The sequence below is a fragment of the Bufo gargarizans genome, chromosome 2, assembly GCF_014858855.1.
Source record: "Bufo gargarizans isolate SCDJY-AF-19 chromosome 2, ASM1485885v1, whole genome shotgun sequence".
In the NCBI taxonomy this organism is placed as follows: Eukaryota; Metazoa; Chordata; class Amphibia; order Anura; family Bufonidae; genus Bufo; species Bufo gargarizans.
The window spans coordinates 190,416,023-190,435,584 of NC_058081.1; the positions used below are offsets into that span (position 1 = coordinate 190,416,023).

General features: G+C 48.2%; 1 protein-coding gene across 6 annotated transcripts in view; it reads left to right on the top strand.

Moving 5' to 3' along the window:
• Positions 1-19,562, top strand: part of HERC1 (HECT and RLD domain containing E3 ubiquitin protein ligase family member 1) — a 181,712-nt gene that overhangs the window by 108,642 nt on the left and 53,508 nt on the right. For 5 of the 6 annotated variants that reach the window (XM_044279795.1, XM_044279797.1, XM_044279798.1 and 2 more), the window contains exons 46-57: positions 3,475-3,743; positions 4,589-4,641; positions 4,741-4,941; positions 5,143-5,317; positions 5,412-5,685; positions 7,503-7,716; positions 7,807-8,012; positions 8,370-8,497; positions 15,874-15,986; positions 16,184-16,384; positions 17,545-17,675; positions 17,755-17,954. In XM_044279795.1, coding sequence (XP_044135730.1) covers positions 3,475-3,743; positions 4,589-4,641; positions 4,741-4,941; positions 5,143-5,317; positions 5,412-5,685; positions 7,503-7,716; positions 7,807-8,012; positions 8,370-8,497; positions 15,874-15,986; positions 16,184-16,384; positions 17,545-17,675; positions 17,755-17,954 — 2,165 coding nt within the window. The remainder of the gene's footprint in view (positions 1-3,474; positions 3,744-4,588; positions 4,642-4,740; positions 4,942-5,142; positions 5,318-5,411; positions 5,686-7,502; positions 7,717-7,806; positions 8,013-8,369; positions 8,498-15,873; positions 15,987-16,183; positions 16,385-17,544; positions 17,676-17,754; positions 17,955-19,562) is intronic. The other variant, XM_044279796.1, reaches the window with a different exon arrangement.

Consider the following 19,562-nt stretch of genomic DNA (forward strand, 5'->3'; position numbering starts at 1 on the left):
CACGGGGTGATTGTTCCTGTACCGACCTTGGAAGACTGTGCTCTTCGCCCCATTTTAGATCTGAAGGCGCTCAATTATTTCGCCCGAGACTCCTATCTGCATGTCCCCATAGCTCAGTCTCATCAGAGGTACCTTCGCTTTGAGGTGGGTTCTCTGCATTTTCAGTTTGTGGCTGTGCCCTTTGGCCTGGCGTCTGCCCCGAGGGTCTATACCAAAGGTGTTGGCTCCTCTGGTCGCACTTCTCTGTGCCAGGGGAGTTGCCATAATACCCTACCTGGACGATCTTCTGGTGAAAGCTCCGTTTCGGGAGGACAACCTGTCCAGTCTCCAGAACACCCTGAGCTGTCCCAGTTCGTCTGGCTGGTCAATCACACCAAGTCCTCTCTGGTTCCCAGTCAGAGGATGGAATAGCATGGTCCTCGACACTCGCCTTGGCCGAGTGTTCCTCCCTCAGGACAAGGTAGTGGCTCTCCAGTCAGGGGTGTCTCGCCTTCGCGAGAAGTCTCCTCTGCCCATCAGGGCGTGCATTCGCGTTCTGGGCCGGATGGTTGCCGCCTTCGAGGCAATTCCTTATGCCCAATTCCACACTCGAGCCCTTTAGGTCTCCATGCTTGCCAGGTCCGCCGGGACTTGCACTGGTGGCTGAACCCGCTAACCGTCTTCCTCGGCAGATCCTCCCTTCCCCTCCGTTGGCAGGTGATCTCCACAGATGCCAGCCTGACGGGTTGGCATCGAGTCTCTCTCGGCCCAGGGGCAGTGGTCGATCCTGGAACTCAGGGCCATTTACCTAGCTCTGTCCTGTTGGACTCGCCTCCTCCGCGGTCATCCTGTCCGGAATCAGACGGACAACTCCACTGTGGTGGCTTATTTAAACCGCCAGGGGGGCACGAGAAGTGCGGCTGTCCTGATAGAAGCCTCTCACATTCTGCGGTGGACACTTTCCCACTCTCTCCGCAGTTTACATCCCCGGAGTCGACAATTGGGTAGCAGACTTCCTCAGTCGCCAGCGTCTCGACCCGGTCGAGTGCTCTCTCCATCATGACGTGTTTCAACAACTGTCAGAGCTGGGGAATCCCAGATGTGGATCTTTTTGCCTCCCGTCTGAACCACAAACTTCCGCTTTACATCGCCAGGTCTCGGGATCTTCAGGCTCTGGCGGTAGACGCCTTGGTTCTCCCGTGGTCCCAATTCAGTCTCTATCTCTTCCCTCCCCCTCCACTTCTTTCTCGGGTACTTAAGCGTCTCAAAATGGATCGGGTCCCGGCGATATTGGTGGTCCGGACTGGTATGCAGATCTCGTCTTCCTGCACACAGACGCCCCGTGGCGGTTTCCTCTGCGTCTCGACCTCCTTTCGCAAGGTCTGCTATTCCACCCGAATTTACCTCGACTTCTCTGAGTCAGTCATCCAGACTATGCTTCTTGCACATAAACCTTAGTCGGACAGGATTTACCATGGTACCTGGAAGGCTTACTTTGCTTGGTGTGAATCTGGCGAGGTTCGCCCTCTCCTTTTTTCCGTCCCTAGGATTCTTGCCTTTCTTCAGGCCGGCCGTGAGAAGGGTCTCCGCCTGGCCTCCCTCAAAGGTCAGGTCTCGGCCTTGTCTGTCCTTTTCCAAAGGTGCTTGGCTTCTTGTTCCAAGGTTAAGACTTTCCTTCAGTGGGAGGCGCATCGTGTCCCTCCCTTCCATTCTCTGGTTTTGAATTTGGTCCTAGATGCCCTTCAGTCCTCTCCCTTCGAGCCCTTGAAGTAGGTCTCCCTTTCTTATGTCTCCTTTAAAGTTGCGTTTTTAGTTGCGATTACTTCCATTCGCAGAGTCTCCGAACTTTCGGCTCTTTCGTGTTGGTCCCCCTTTTTGGTTTTTCACTAGGACAAAGTTGTCCTGCGCCCAGTTCCCTCCTTTCTTCCCAAAGTGGTCTCTTCCTTCCACATTAATGAAGAGATTGTTCTACCTTCTTTCTGTCCCAACCCCTCTCATCCCAGAGAGCGGTCTCTCCACCGTCTGGATGTGGTTCAGGCGCTTTGGCTGTATCTCCAGCTAACTGAGTCCTTCCATCGATCTGACTCTCTTTGTTGTCCCTGAGGGCTCATGTAAGGGTTTACAAGTCTCCAAAGCTACCATCTCCCGTTGGATTAGGTCGGCCGTCAAAGAAGCCTATGTGGTGAAGGATGGTGAGCCCCCTTTCCGGTTGACCGCTCACTCCACTAGGGCGGTCGGGGCATCGTGGGCGGTCCGGCATTTAGCCTCTGCTTCCCAGGTCTGCAAGGCCACCACCTGCGCCTTAGTTCACACCTTTTCCAGATTCTACCATATTCATTCCTTGGCCTCTGCTGATGCCAGTTTGGGTCGCAAGGCTCTGCAAGCGGCTGTGCGCTAGGTTCTTTGTATGGCTGTTTTTTTCCCACCCTCGGGGACTGCTTTGGGACATCCCATGGTGCTGTGTCCCCCAATGCTATTCACGAGAAAAATTGATTTTTGTACTTACCGTAAAATCCTTTTCTCGTTGGATGCATTGGTTGGGGGACACAGATCCCACCCTTGTTTTTTTTTCTTTTTTCAGGTTTTCCGGATTTCCCGGGACCCTTTGATAATGGTCCCCTTTATGGTTTAGGACATGTTGGCTTCACTTTTTGTCTGGGTTTTTGATGCTTCTAGTGCTTTCGGACCAACTGGTTAGTTTACTGTCTGTGCAGAAGGTATAGCCCATCTGGGTGGAGCCAACACTTTTTTTTCTTTGCTAGTGGCAGCTGGGCATATACCCATGGTGTTGTGTCCCCCCAATGCATTCAACGAGAATAGGATTTTACGGTAAGTGCAAAAATCCCTTTTTTGTTGCAGATTTGGTTGCAAAGGGAATTTGCGGCTGAATCTGTGACTTTTCCCCGTTCACCAAGGTGGCGGAAAAGAGGTGCAGGGCGTGAGCCCAGCCCGTTTACCATTTTCTACGCCTCTATTTGGCATAGAAAGTTACTTTCAGCAGGGGAGCTGTCGTAGATTTAGGCAAGTCACTCGGCCAGCACCTAAGTTAGTAGAGGCCAGTGCCTCTACATAACTTGGGCGCATCAGGTGCCACCGTAGGGTTATTAAGACTGGCGTCCTAAAATGACCCCATAAGATTCTGAGCTTTTAATAGTGCCAAGATCTAAGCTCTAAAGTGACCCCATAAGATTCTGAGCTTTAATTCCATCAAGATCTAACCGCTAACCATTATGTTTAAGTTGCAATAAAGGTTTGAAGTTGTGATGTATTACAGTGAAAGGGTTAAACTGTCTTATATTTTTCTATCAGTCTAGATAAGCTGTCCATGTAATCTGCTACCCTCTGCATGCTAATTTATTGATGTTCTTGCATATCTTTATGTATTATATGTGCTAATTGTAGCATGCATGTTTTGCTCAGATTGTGCCTTGCTTGCCTTTGAAGCTAACATGCTCGGTAATGTGCTCCAGTCAAAACGTTGCGTTTCTTTTGCAGCATGTCTGTGAAACAGACGAGAGGGAAGAGGTGGTAATCTGTGAACTGTGTGAATCAAGTGTACTTAGCTTCAATCAACACATGAAGAGGTATCATCCAGGCTGTGGGCATAGTGCCAATCGGCAGGGATACCGTAGTAATGGCTCTTACGTGGATGGCTGGTTTGGAGGGGAGTGTGGCAGTGGGAATCCATACTATCTGTTATGTGGCAGCTGCCGGGAAAAATATTTGAGCCTGAAGAGCAAGCGTAAAGCAACTGCATCAGAGAAGTAAGACTGTATATTACATCTGACTTGTAAACTGCTGTGGCCATTGATTCCTTGTTAGTAGAGGGCACTCATAATTGCAGAAGTAGTGTGCACTCCTTAGGCTGGGTTCACATCATGTTTTTCCCATCCATTTACTGTATACAAAAATAAAAAAAGTATACGGTAACGTATACGTTTTTATCGGACTCTGCTGGCTAGAAAAGCTTGGTGTGCTACATTTTTCCCCCAACGTATACCTTAAACGGATGGCGAAAACGTGATGTGAACCCACCCTTAAAGGCGTTTGTGTCTTCATCACACGTTCTTATTCATGAAGGAGAGGGCTTTCCTAATATATATATATATATATATATATATATATAATATTATTATTATTATTATTATTATTATTATTATTATTATTATATATTTTTTTATTTTTTTTTTATGTAGCTGCCCTCAAAGCCTTACATGCATTTGACTGTACAGTGTTCAGGACCCTTGTCCATTGTACAGAAAGTATGTCTCCACTGCACCATTGTCACATATGCTCACAGATTGTGACACAGCCGCAATATATATGTGTCCCACAGGGTGGGGTAGACACACATGCAAACTTGAGCCCCTCTGCAGTGTTTGCTTGCTGCGAGGCCCAGGACAATGGGTGCTGTAGGGAGGGGGAGGTTTTGGGAATTGGTTTCATTAGGCAGTGAAATATCTAAGCACTAGCCTTACACTTTTTCACTGCTCTTTCAGCAACCAAAACTCAGACATAAGAGGTTCAGCGACATACAAATGACAAAAGTGATGCTCCTCTTCAATATGTCATACAATATGAGAAGCTGATTAACCATTCTATGCTCTAGGTACAAAGGACACGCTCCTGACCTGATTGGCAAACAAGACAGTGTTTATGAAGGTAAAACATATCTGCTTTGTCCAGTATTGAAACGAGTGCATTGATTTAAGTGGGTAAATGTCTTCATAAATGGGATTTACTGTTCGTTGTATTACACAGAAGACTGGGACATGTTGGATGTGGATGAAGATGATAAGCTGACCGGAGAAGAAGAGTTTGAACTCCTAGCCGGACCTCTTGGCCTTAATGATCGTAGGATTGTACCCGAGCCAGTGCAATTTCCAGACAGTGATCCTTTGGGGGCCTCTGTAGCCATGGTCACTGCCACCAACAGCATGGAAGAAACACTGATGCAAATAGGTACATTGCAGAGTGGATTCAGCATGTCTGGATTTATGGTCATGGATAATTATTTGTGGCAAAGAGGAGCATGGAGTTTGTTTGGAAGCCATTTCTTTGTAGAGTTGTCACATTTACTACATAGAGATGTCTGTTATGAAGTTTACTACTTAGTTTACTTTTATTGTGTAGTCATACAACTGTATTGTAATCCCTCCTTAGGCTGCCAAGGTGCTCTAGAGAAGAGCTCATCAGGCAGAATTACTCTGGGAGAGCAAGCAGCGGCCCTGATAAATCCTCATGACCGTGTGATGGCCCTACGCAGGGTAATAGCGGCCGCACAAGTCCTGCTGGCACGTACCATGGTGATGCGTGCACTTTCACTACTGTCTGTTAGGTTGGTACTTTGTCGTTTATATGGCTTTATTATGTAACTGTTTCTTAGAACGATTTGTTCTCACCAGAGTTATGTCCCTATGCTTTTCTTGCAGTGGATCCAGTTGTAGCCTTGCTGCAGGCTTGGAGTCTCTGGGTCTGACAGATATCCGCACTCTGGTCCGGCTCATGTGCTTGGCTGCAGCAGGTAGAGCTGGCCTCTCCACCAGTCCTTCAATCTCACTGTCTAATTCTGCCGACCGCTCACGTGGTTTACATAGCAAAACCAGCAAACCTATCTCCTGTCTAGCATACCTGAGCACCGCTGTAGGCTGCCTGGCATCCAGTACACCCAGTGCTGCTCGACTTCTCGTCCAGCTTTGTACCCAGGTTAGATATTTATTTTGTGATATACAAAAGTGAAATTATTTCTGCCTCCTTATAAATATGTGCATGTTAATGTGTAATTAGTTTAGTACATTTTGTTTCTGTGTTTGCATTATATGACTTATGCATCAGTAGTTTATTCACTTTTAAAAGTCCTCATATGAATGTCCATTTTGTTTGTTGGATTTTGGATGTTTGCTTTTAAGGGGACAACTACATAAAATTGAGGCTGGTGACTCTTAACTGTGGGTAGTAAACAATTAAAAATTATTTTTTAGCCAAATAGGATTTGTAATCAACTGACCGAATATATGCTTGAAGGGAGTATCCAGATAAGGCTACTTTCACACTAGCGTTTTAGTTTTCCGGTATTGAGATCCGTCATAGGAACTTAATACCGGCAAAAACCGCTTCAGTTTTGCCCCCATTCATTGTCAATAGGAACAAAACTAAACATAACGGAATGCTCCAAAATGCATTCCGTTCCGTTTAGTTGCGTTCCCATACTGAAGAGCAAACCGCAACATGTTGTAGTTTGCTTTCCGTCCAGGGATGCAAAGCAGTTTTCTCTGCCACAATAGAAAACAGATCTGTCCTATGACTTTCAATGGAGTTCATGACTGATGTGTCTTGGCTATGGATCCAGCAAAAACGCTAGTGTGAAAGTAGCCTAAGAGACACATTGTCACAATTTGGTCTCCTTGTTGCCAGTCACTTGTCTTAATTTAGTTGTTGCACAACAGATTTATTAAAGGTGTTGCCCAGCCATGTAAAAACATTTTAGAAATGTTGTAAAATAGAAGTAATATAGTCCCCCATTGGTTTCTGTACTCTCTATACTCACTGCTGCAGCTGTGACCGCACTGCAGCAAGTGTAGGCTGGTGGTGGGGGATTGGTAAGTTATTACTTAAACAATCTAAGTGATTTATTTTTTATTTATTATATTATGGTCTGGACAACACCTTAAGGGATCATGCACACGACCGTAGTTTTGGTCCACGTCCGATTCATGTTTTTTGCAGATCGCATGCAGACTCATTCATTTCTATGGGTTCGCAAAAAAAAAAATTTGCATCTGTGCATTTGTTCCATAATATAGCCATTTCTAAAATAAGAACCAAGGAAATCTTTTTATTTTAATTTTGTTTATTTATTTTTTTAAGATTTAGGCCATATGCACACAACCGTTGTGTGTTTTGCGGTCCGCAAAGCACGGATGGCGTCCGTATGCGTTCCGCAATTTGTGGAAAGGTGCGGACAGCTATTAATATAACTTCCTATTCTTGTCTGCAAAACGGACAAAATAGGACGGGATATGGATATATATATATATATATATATATATATATATATATATAATTTTATTTATTTTTTTATTTATTTTTTGCGGACCACGGAAAGGCCCCATTGAAATGAATGGGTCCGCATCCAAGCCGCAAATACTGCGGCTCGGATGTGGACCAAAACAACAGTCGTGTGCATGAGGCCTTAGTCTTACTGTTTTTGCTGAGGGGATGGTAATATCAGATTTGTCCTGAAGGTAAGTTTGGCAATCTCATTTTAGCTGTCTAGCATGAAAACTGACTGCCCATAGCAACCAATCACAGCGCAAATTAATGGAAGCTTTACTGCTGGACAGTTTTAATAATCTGCTGTGATGTGTTCTGAAAAACGCTACATGTCGCCTTACTTTATTAGTTTGTCACACTGCTAGAAACATAAATTACGATTAGAGTTCTGTGTGTAGTATATAAGTAATCTATACGTAACGACAGCATATTCATATATATTGCCATATGTCTCCTGGCTGTTTTCTCAGAATTTGATATCTGCAGCAACTGGTGTGAATCTAACTACTGTGGATGACCCTGTGCAGAGGAAATTTTTACCAAGCTTTCTACGGGGTATTGCGGAGGAAAACAAGCTGGTCACCTCTCCCAACTTTGTAGTGACACAAGCACTTGTAGCTCTACTTGCAGATAAGGGAGCTAAATTGCGTCCAAACTATGACAAAGCAGAGATGGAGAAAAGAGGTATGTGGCATTGCATGCCCATCTCAGAGTTGTTTTGAACACATTGCTTTTTGGCCAGTTGTTCATTCTTATGCTGTCTTTATGCTGCAGGTCCATTGGAACTGGCAAATGCATTAGCTGCCTGCTGCCTGTCTTCGCGCCTTTCGTCACAACATCGGCAATGGGCTGCTCAGCAGTTAGTGCGCACCTTGGCTGCTCATGATCGAGATAATCAGAATACCCCCCAAACTCTTGCTGATATGGCTGGAGACTTGAGAAAATGTTCATTTACTAAGCTGGAGGCACATCAGAACAGAGTAAGTTTTGAGTAGCTATTTTTTTTTCTAATCAAGTCCATCTTATTTCACTAGTAGGGTATATTTCCCCACTCCCTTGTGCCACAATCTAACCAGATGCAAGACAACTCTCCCACCAGTTATCATTAGGGAGACTAAGAATTATGTAGTAGAATCTGTCTGCAAATATTTCATTTCATTTCTATGGGTTATGGTTGGGGGCACCATCATCACTTTTACTCAGTATTGTATATTTAAAGGGTTTAGTTCAAAAGGCTTTGCAAAGTCAGCCTGCATTCAGCAATGTAAAGTAACCAGATACATGTACAATAAATGAGTTAAAAAGTAAATAACGCTACAGAATGGTTTTGGTTTCAGGTGATTACCTCTGTTTGGTGTAATAAGAAGGGTCTGTTGGCCACGAGTGGCTCTGATGGCACCGTCAGAGTGTGGAATGTGTCTAGAAATCAGTATTTTCTGCAGCAGACTTGTGTTTTCCAGAAACCGTAAGTACTTCCATACAGGACCAGTTATGCAGAGAATATTATCTGCCGCCTTCTGACTTGAATTAAATAGTTACCTATTCTGTGTTTGGGAGGACAAAAACTAGAAGTCTGAAGGACCTATTATAAGTCAGTGATTATGCTTTGGTATATGTTGAAAAATGTGTATCAATTTGCGAACAGGGACTAAAGATACTAAAGTTTGTAAAAATGATATGTTTAGGACTTATTTTAAAGTGTACCTATGGTTTGTTTTTTGTCTTGGGTTTTTTCTTCATCCAAGCAGGTCTAAAATTCTGTCATGGTAGTTATTAAAGGGAACCTGTCACCGGGATTTTGGGTATAGAGCTGAGGACATGGGTTGCTAGATGGCCGCTAGCACATCCGCAATACCCAGTCCCAATAGCTCTGTGTGCTTTTATTGTGTAAAAAAAAAAAACGATTTGATACATATGCAAATTAACATAAAAGAGTCATATCTCACTTGTGTGACCAGAGAAGAGTCATATTTTCAAGTTCTGACTCATCTCAGGTTAATTTGCATATGTATCAAATCGGTTTTCTCGCCCAGTTTCCTTGGGGGACACAGAAGACCTTGGGTATAGCTCATCTCCATAGGAGGCGTGACACTAAGTGAGAACTGTTAAGCCCCTCCTCCACAGCTATACCCTCAGCCTGGAGAGAGAGACTGCCAGTTTTTGCTTAGTGTCCAAGGAGGCAAGACACTCCCTGCTCTGCAGGGCTCTTTTCTCCTTGTTTAATTTTTGATTTTTACTTTTTCTTTTTGTTCCAGATAATCAGGGACAACAGAGACGCACTAGACCTCTCTGTTTCTCCCGGGGTCGAGCTGCGCCAGTGCCGGTCACCCGCACTGCTGCCTCCCCCACAGAAGGCAAGGAGGACCAGGGCAGCCCAGCTCCCCTGTATCCCGCCAGCGCAAGGGTCGCCCGCACGCCAAGCCCCTCTTCCAGCGTCCTGCCACTACGGTGCCAGTAGCTGAAGGGGCGACCCTGCTGGAATGGACCGAGGGTGAAGACGGCTATGGTGAGAGATTGGCTTCTCCAGCCCTACGTCTCCCCCCTTTCCACCACCACCACCCGGTCTCCTGCGGGCCTGACCCCCATACTGTGCCTCTCTGAACAGCTTTCATAGCTGTGAGGGTGAATGCCTTGCCTCTGATGGCAGAGGTCATGAGTTCGAATCCCTGGACAAACCTTAACCCTTCCACTGCTGGATCTAGGCTGGCCCCTGGGGTGTCGCAGGGCGGCAATCTGCTCCCTGCTTCCCCCCCCTGGCCCCCATAGGACAGGCAGCTGCTGTCCCCCTTTATCTTTTGATGTCCCGCCGGTATATAATACTGCGCGGGCACCCGATCTCAGGGTCCCCCCATCTCCTTACCGGAGCGTTGTCAGGGCCTGGGGGCCCGCTCCTGACAGACCTCGCCTCCGGCCGGCATGGACAGTCCGGTGCGGCCGGGCGCCGCAATGACCTGCGGGGCCGCAATTCCGGCACTCCATTTGGGCCCCTGACTCTTCCGGCCTGCGGGGTGGCCTCCCGCGGCCGGTTTAATGCGCCGCTCCGCCTCAGTCCCGGCGGTATATAATACTATGCGGCCCCGGTCGGCCGGGCGCCGCACAAATTTAGGCCCCCGGCTTTACGGCCTACTAGGCCGCGAAATTCTGGCCTTTGTTGGAGGGGGCGGGTACTTCTCCCGGCGCGAATTCTTCCCGCCTGGGGCTTCCTCCGCCCCCAGTGGATCGCAGCGCCGGCCCCCAGGCCGGCTCCCTGTTAACACTTTGGGTGCAGGCCGGCTCCCAATGGGCCTGTATGGTTGGCCACCCCTTTTTTTCTTGCCTCAAGAGAATCTGTGCCCCTATTTGGTGGTTCCCCTTTAGCCTCAGATTTATTAATAAATAAAAAATAAAATAAAGAAATAGATAAAATATGAAATAATAATGAATAAACAGATGTCTAACAGATTCTTGTGGGCTGCGCAGTTTCACCGGATACGGTGCTGGCCATGTGCACGTCCCCCTTCCATAGGCGGAACGCTGCACTCTCACTGGATTCGCTGCCAGCCGTGTGTGTGACCCCCTTCCATAGGCGGAATACTGCACTCTCACCGGATACGGTGCTGGCCATGTGCACGTCCCCCTTCCATAGGCGGAACGCTGCATTCTCACTGGATTCGCTGCCGGCCGTGTGCGTGACCCCCTTCCATAGGCGGAATACTGCACCCTCACCGGATACGGTACTGGCCATGTGCACGTCCCCCTTCCATTGGCGGAACGCAGCACTCTCGCTGGATTCGCGGTCGACCATTTGCGTGACCCCCTTCCATTGGCGGAACGCTATACTCTCACTGGATTTGTTGCCGATCATGTGCATGTCCCCCTTTTTCTTAGGCGGAAATCTGCACTCTCACCGGATGCGGTGCTGGCCAGGTGCACGACACGCTTCCATAGGCGGAACGCTGCACTTTCACTGGATTCGCGGCTGGCCATGGGCATGACCCCCTTCCATAGGTGGTATGCTGCACTCTCATTGGATTCGCTGCCGGCCTTGGGCACGCCTCCTTCCCTCAGGCGGCATACATACACTCCCTCTGTCTGTGGTTGTTCTCTCGCCGGTGCGTTGCTGGCCATGTGCATGAACCCCTTCCATGGCGGGGTGCTTGCACTCTCGCTGGATCCGCTGTCGGCCATATGCATGGCCCCTCTTCCGTGGGCGGTGTACGCACTCTCACTGGATTCGCTGCCGGCCATGGGCATGCCTCCCTTCCTCAGGCGACATACACACATTCTCACTGACTGTGTTTGTCTCTCGCCAGTACGTTGCTGGCTATGTGCATGATTCCCGTACATGGCAGGGTGCTCTCACTCTCCCTGGATGAGATGCTGCCCCCCCCCCCCCTTTTTTCCGGGCGGCATACTGCACTCTAGCCGGATACGTTGCTGGCCATGAGCATGGCCTCTAACATGGGTGGAACGCTTGCACTCCCATTGGATTCGGTGCTGGCCTTGTGCGTGACCACCCCATTCCATGGGCGGACTTTTGCACGCTCATGAGATTCACGGCTGTCCTTGTACGTGCTGTGCTGGACTTGTACATGTCCCCTTCATTGGCGGAGTGGTTGCACTCTCACAAAGTTCGGTGTTGGGGGAATTATTGCACGCTCTCTTAATGCTAGGATCACCCTGTGCATGTCCCCCTTCCACTAGGTGGACCTCCTGCGTTCCTGCTGGATTATATGGTATGTCCTATGTCTCTGGAGTAGGTACGGCCTTAGGCGTCATCCCCTTTTTGGGGTGGGCCTTTGCACTCTTGCCGACTGCAGTTTGCCAGGTACATTCCCCCCTTTCGGGGCGGACTGCTTACGTTCCATCGCGTGCCATGCTAGGCTTGTGCATAACTCCCTTTCAGGTTGCACTTTGCACTTCCATAGATGCTGGGGCACTCTGTGGCTGGCCCTCTTCTCTGAGTGGCTTTTTTGCAGGGAGCGGCCGTTCTTGTGCGTTGTTTGGGCCGTTTATGCCTTCTCCTCCCGTAGGTGGGTTGGCCTTCTCACTGCTTACGGGGCTGCTCGTACGTATGCCTCCCCTCCTTCCTGCGACATCCCTTTGTTCTCTTGGGTTACTTGCCGCAAGCCTTGCACTCGTCTCTACAGAGATCGTTCTGTCCACCTGACCCGGAGGGCTCTATGCTCTCTACTGCACCGAGCTGGGTGGTACTCATTCATTTCGTTGGCCCTTCCCCCCGGGAAGTGTTCGTGGTTCCTAGATGCGTGCTGTTGTCTGCAGCGCCCTCGGATTCTTCGTTGGCTCTGTCGGGACTATGGTTCCTTCGCCTACTACCATTTCCTCCTCTTCGGATGCAGTGTGGTATGAGTCCTTCCTCTTGGCGCCCTCTACGCTTCGGTCTGATCTGCTACCAGGTTCGGGCCACTCTTCTCGGGAAGATCACCCAACTTCTCTTGGATGCTCGATTACCCAGGTCCGGAGGACCTCCACCTTGGGTTCTTCAGGGTATTTGCCTTCTGCGAGGCGGTGAACCGGGCGTCTCACAGTGTAGCAGGGTTCTGCTTTTGGGCTGTCCTATGGCTTCCCTGCTGCCCACTCCTCCTTTCGGTTGGAGGGTGTGATGCCGGCCTCTGTCTAGACTACCTTGTCTCGCCGGCTCTGTTTGGCTCCCCGTTCGGTACAGATCACTCCGATGTGGCTTCTGCCCCGGCCAGGCTTCAGAGGCTGTTCCTTCACTGTCCTCCCCTCTGGGGGGAGCATGGTTGTTCATGTGGATGGTTCCGGTGTTCCTTTGGTCTCGTACTGTCTCCCTTGTTCACACTGGCTGTATTAGCTGTGTGCCTCTTGCTGGGTCTACCGCGTTCTGTCCTCCCGCTGGGTGCAGATTGCGCTTTCCATTCTAGGCTATGGTCCTGCTGTAGACTTACCTTCTGGTAGCTTGGGGGGACTGCCCTTCGGTCCAGATCGTCCTTAGATCTCCCACACCAGGACTGTAGATAGTCTTCCTGTGATGGCTACATCAGCATGGACTTTAGCCTGTCTTGTCCTGGCATCTGGCGGATGCTGGGCGGACCCTTCGGTTCCCTTCCATCTGTCCTTCTGCTCCCCCACTCCGGGGGATACGGGACAACGTTGCTCGGAGGCCGACGGGACCAGTTTTGCCGACCCTTCTGCCCGTGTTACTGGTCTGCGCCTGGTCACATTGGGTTTTTACCAGCTTGCCCAGGTGACTCCAGCGGGCTCGCTACTGTTCGCTCCTGGCTGGGTTTCGTCCAGGATCTGTCGTTGGACTTAGGTTTTTTTTTGTCTGGGTGTCTGTGGGTAGCTGGGCATTCCCCACTCTGCCCTTCTCCCCCCCCCCCCCCCCCCCCCATGGTTCTGTCTTTCTCCAGTCCGGCCTGGGACTAGGGATCTTTTGCTTGAAGTGTCAAGTGTCGGCGCTGTCCTTCCTCTTCCAGCGTTCCCCGGCCCTCGGGGCCTGTCCAGACCTTCTTCCTCGGAGTGGCTCTTTGGTTCCTCTGTACTGTCCTCCGGTACCGCCCTGGGAGCTGCATGCTGAGTTCTCGGCGCTCCGATCTTTCCCTTGGAGCCGTTACAGAAGTTCTCTCTACCTCTTCTGTCCTGTACGGTTGTTTCCGTAGCCGTCGTGTCTCGGACGGGTGCCTGAATGGCGGCCCTTCTTGTTCCGAGCCTTCTGTCTTTCCCCAGGTCAGGGCTGTTCTACATCCCATGTCTTCCTTCCTTCTGAAGGTGGTGTTTGCCTATATGTTGTTTGGGCTTTGCAGTTTTGGTTGGAGATCTCCGACTCTTGTCGACGTTCGGTCTCTTGTGTTTCCAGGCGGTCCGTGCTTAGGGTTGACTGCCTCCGGGATGGCTTTTCTCAGCTTTATCAGTTTGGCTATTGCTGAGGTTGCCGCACCAGGGGCAGGGGTCTGCCTTTGATGTCACCATTCATTTCACCAGAGCGGTCGGTGCCTCCTGGGCCGGAGGCATTGGGCTTCGGCCATGCATTTGGGCAAGGCGGCCACTGGTCTTCCTTGCGCGCCTTACCGAGTTCTGCAGGGGGCTTACTCTGGCTTCGGCGGATGCTGCCTTGGCCCGCCTGGGTGTGCGGGCGGCGGTTCCTGGATGCCTTCGTGTGCTTCGCCTTGGTGCTGTGGTCCCTCCCCTTTTGGACTGCTTTTGAACGTCCCAAGGTCTTCTGTGTCCCCCAAGGAAACTGGGCGAGAAAACGAGATTTTTGTATAACTTACCAGTAAAATCTCTTTCTCGCTCTTTCCTTGGGGGACACAGCACCCACCCATTCATTTGTTTTTCTCTACACGGTTTCCGAGTTTGTGTTACCAGTTGGGTAGTTGGCTTGTTGGTTCCACTTTTGGACTTTGCCTTTTTTCACTACTTGGACACGCAACTGGCAGTCTCTCTCTCCAGGCTGAGGGTATAGCTGTGGAGGAGGGGCTTAACAGTTCTCACTTAGTGTCACGCCTCCTATGGAGATGAGCTATACCCAAGGTCTTCTGTGTCCCCCAAGGAAAGAGCGAGAAAGAGATTTTACTGGTAAGTTATACAAAAATCTCGTTTTTATACACAATAAAAGCACACAAAGCTATGGGGACTGGGTATTGCGGATATGCTAGCGGCGATCTAGCAACCCATGTGCTCAGTTCTATACCCAAAATCCAGGTGACAGGTTCCCTTTAAGCATTATAATATTTATGATATTTCTTTATAGCAGTCAGAGCATTTTCAGATAGTGCTTCAAATTCTTTACGTTATACAGCTACAGCTTTAAAATCCTTGTCTCCTGCAGCAATCACTCTGGGACCTTAATGTATAAATAATCTTCAGTTGGTGGTAGAACTAGATACACAGAATTGTATCACATAGTTGAGTGTCTTCAACATTAAAGGGAACCTGTCACCGGGATTTTGTGCATAGAGCTGAGGAGATGGCCGCTAGCACATCCGCAATACCCAGTCCCCATAGCTCTGTGTGCTTTTATTGTGTAAAAAAAACGATTTTATACATATGCAAATTAACCTGAGATGAGTCCTGTATGTGAGATGAGTCAGGGACAGGACTCATCTCAAGTTAATTTGCATATGTATCAAATTGTTTTTTTGCCACAATAAAAAGCAGACAGAGCTATGAGGACTGGGTATTGCGGATGTGTTAGCGGCCATCTAGCAACCCATGTCCTCAGTTCTATACCCCAAATCCCGATGACAGGTTCCCTTTAAAGGGGTTTATGGGACTTTATTGTGTCACATTGGTTGGGGTCCAAGTTCCCCATCGATCAGCTAGCTATTGGGGCTGTGGAACATTTGGTAGCTGCTGCGCCTGGGGCTGCATCTCTCTACAACACAGTACCAGACACTACCCCTTCTAAATATACTCCACTGTGCCTAGCAAACAATAAAGGGGGCCAGCTCTTGCCAGGGCATTGTGGCATTGTCGGCTATCAATTTCAAATTCCCAGAAAACCCTAGTGAGACAGAGGATGTCTACTATTTTAGGCCTCATGCACACGGCCGTTGCAGCGGGCCGGACCCATTCAACTTGAATGGGTCCATGGTCTGTCTGACATGTCATATTTATTTGCGGTGCGGAACAACGTAAAGAAACACCACGGAAGCACTACGTAGTGCTTCCGGTGTTCTGTTCCTTGACTCGGTTCCGCATCTCCGGAATTGCGAACGCATTCAAGTGAATGGGTCCACATCCGTGGCCCAACGGCCGTGTGCATGAGGCCTTATTCTGCTTTCATTCTTGCTCTTAATTTTTTTTCTGTAGCAGTCCTAAACTGATGGCTGTCCTCTAACCTTATCCCCCTAAATTACAATTCTTTTCTCCCTTCAGAGAAGGAACTCCAGAAGAAGCTGACCCCGCTCTTTCTCCTGTCTGCTGGAGTGTTACTGGGCGTTATCTGGCTGCAGCCCTGGAAAAAACAATCAACATCTGGCAGCTCAATGGTATCTGCCTGTACATTGTATAGTAGCTTGGAGTTAGTAAGATTTATGTATTATTGCACGCTTGCATAGAAAATGTATGTAGCTGATCATCTATTCTCTCTCTATTGATGTTCCCGATGTCATATTAATAAGATAGTCAGTTTATTAATCCACAACTGTTTTCAGATATATTTTTCTTGTAAACCTATATATAACAGGGGGAAAAGGCCTTGTGGATGTTCAGCCTCATTGGATCTCCTCAATTGCATGGCCTGAACATTGTCCAGGAGGTGCATGGCCAGGTGACCTACCAGAGTTTTTGTTGGTTGGCCGCATGGATGGTTCCTTGGGTCTCATTGAGGTGACGGACGCTACCAGTATGCAGCGTTTGGAATTGGAACATTGTTATAGAAAAGAAGGTTGGTATGCCGTGATCCTTCATTACAGCTCAATTGTATTTTTGACCATATACACATAACATTATTCATTAGCACATTCCACTAATTTTGACAGACTCTGTAGGCAATTTAAAGGAGTTTTCCATGTGCCTGATATTGATGACCCATCGTCAGGATAGGTAATTAATAAACGATCAGTGAAAGTCTGACACCTTGCACATCCACTGATCAGCTTTTCCTTGCGGCCTTTAGTGCTGGAGCTAGCACTTTGAATGGAACTTGAAGTAAATGGGAGCTGAGATGCAGTAATCTGGCATGGCCACTACACTTTTTAAATGGATCCTTGCTTCCTGTTCCATTCAAAGTGCTATTTCCAGTGCTGAAGGTTACAGGGAACAGCTGATCAGTGTGGGTGCGATGTGTTGGACACACACTGATTGCATATTAATAACATATCCTGTATGTGTGTGACTCTAAATAGTAATCATTTTACAGTTAGTAAGACTTTACTGTGCCTGTGTTTGACATGGATACAGGCACAGCAATAGGATAGCTTTTAGATGGGTGTACCAAGCTCTGATTTTGAGTGTAATAACCTTCCATGTATATACCGCAACAAACATGCCAGTAAACATTCTTAATTATACATACCCTATTAGGGAATTTCAGTAGGAACGACTTCAGCTTTCAGGGTGCTTTCACACATGCTGTTTTGATGTAGTTTTAGGCTTTTATCACAAGCATATTGTAAAGGCAAAAAATCCTATAGAAACAATTCTTTTTCCGTTTGTTTCTTAAGTGACTCCCAGTTTTTACTTCAAAAATTGAATGGTGCATGTAAAAGCCCCCTTGATCACCAATGTAACAGACTATAGAACAGCGGCAAAAAATAAAAAACATTGTCCAAAGCAGAATCGATCTTTTAACAAAATTTGAAAGTTGAATAGTGAATTTCCTTTTTATCCCATTCATGTAAAGCAACATTTAATGAAGTCTTAAACTGTGATGTATTCAGATGTCACTCAGAATGGAGTTTACCTTTAGACTTTGCTATATTTTTCTTTGATCCATGAGTACATTTATAATATATAGTATTTTATACTTTGAGGCTATAGTCCTACGGAAAAGCATATTTAGTTGTAGCAAGTAAATGATTTTCTGCCTCGTTTTGCTGTTGACAGTGGCTGTTACTTGCATTGCTTGGTTCAGTGAAGATCATCCATTTGCAGTTGGGTACGCCGATGGGAAGTTATTGATTGGAAACAAAGAGCCAGTAGATAAAGGACAAGTCATTCTCATTGATGCTCATAAGGTAAGCTGTAATTTACATTCATTCATTGATTGCTAGCTGAGTCATCTTATCCAACAGCTAAAATGGTGTGTGTTTTTAGGAAATGTTTGTTAACTTGAAATGGGATCCAACTGGCCAAATACTCCTTACCTGTGCTAAAGAAGACACTGTAAAGTTGTGGGCGAACATAGATGGCGGCTGGAAAACACTTTACTTCCTGACACATCCATCCTATGTTAACACAATAGCCTGGTGTGGATTAGTGGGAAAGCCTGACAGCCCACAGCTCATGCTAGCGACGTAAGTGTCTTTCCTCTGATTCACTGCAGTAATGTCTGTTTATTGTGCATTGTACCGGTTTTTTGTTGTTTTTTTTCGAGCATTTATGGTGCCTCCCGATTCCTCACTTTATTGGTTGTGAGTTCCTCACTTTACTGGGAAGCTTTGCATAGTCATTGCTGTGAACCATTTAAACGCCTACTAAATTGACAGTGATGGTGTATTTTAGTAATATGCAATACTTTATATTGGTAGGAAAACCCTTTAACCACCTCCGGACCGCCTAACGCGCCGATGCGTCCGGAAGGTGGTTGCTTTTCTCCTCCTGGACGCATCGGCGCGTCATCTCGCGAGACGCGAGATTTCCTGTGAACGCGCGCACACAGGCGCGCGCGCTCACAGGAACGGAAGGTAAGCGAGTGGATCTCCAGCCTGCCAGCGGCGATCGCTCGCTGGCAGGCTGGAGATCCGAATTTTTTAACCCCTAACAGGTATATTAGACGCTGTTTTCATAACAGCGTCTAATATACCTCCTACCTGGTCCTCTGGTGGTCCCTTTTGTTAGGATCGACCACCAGAGGACTCAGGTAGGTCAGTACAGTCCCACCAAACACCACACTACACTACACTACACCCCCCCCCCTCCCCCGTCACTTATTAACCCCTTATAAACCCCTGATCACCCCATATAAACTCCCTGATCACCCCCCTGTCATTGATCACCGCCCTGTCATTGATCACCCCCCTGTCAGGCTCCGTTCAGACGTCCGCATGATTTTTACGGATCCGATCCATGTATCCATGGATCCGTAAAAATCATGCGGACGTCTGAATGGAGCCTTACAGGGGGGTGATCAATGACAGGCGGGTGATCACCCATATACACTCCCTGATCACCCCCTGTCATTGATCACCCCCCTGTCAGGCTCCATTCAGACGTCCGCATGATTTTTACGGATCCGATCCATGTATCCATGGATCCGTAAAAATCATGCGGACGTCTGAATGGAGCCTTACAGGGGGGGTGATCAGTGACAGGGGGGTGATCACCCTGATTACCCTGATCACCCCCTGTCATTGATAACCCCCCTGTAAGGCTCCATTCAGACGTCCGCATGCGTTCTGTGGATCCGATCCATGTATCCATGGATCCGTAAAAAATCATGCGGATGTCTGAATGGAGCCTTACAGGGGGGGTGATCAGTGACAGGGGGGTGATCACCCTGATCACCCCCTGTCATTGATAACCCCCCTGTAAGGCTCCATTCAGACGTCCGCATGCGTTCTGTGGATCCGATCCATGTATCCATGGATCCGTAAAAAATCATGCGGATGTCTGAATGGAGCCTTACAGGGGGGTGATCAGTGACAGGGGGGTGATCACCCTGATTACCCTGATCACCCCCTGTCATTGATAACCCCCCTGTAAGGCTCCATTCAGACGTCCGCATGCGTTCTGTGGATCCGATCCATGGATCCATGGATCCGTAAAAAATCATGCGGATGTCTGAATGGAGCCTTACAGGGGGGGTGATCAGTGACAGGGGGGTGATCACCCTGATTACCCTGATCACCCCCGGTCATTGATAACCCCCCTGTAAGGCTCCATTCAGACGTCCGCATGCGTTC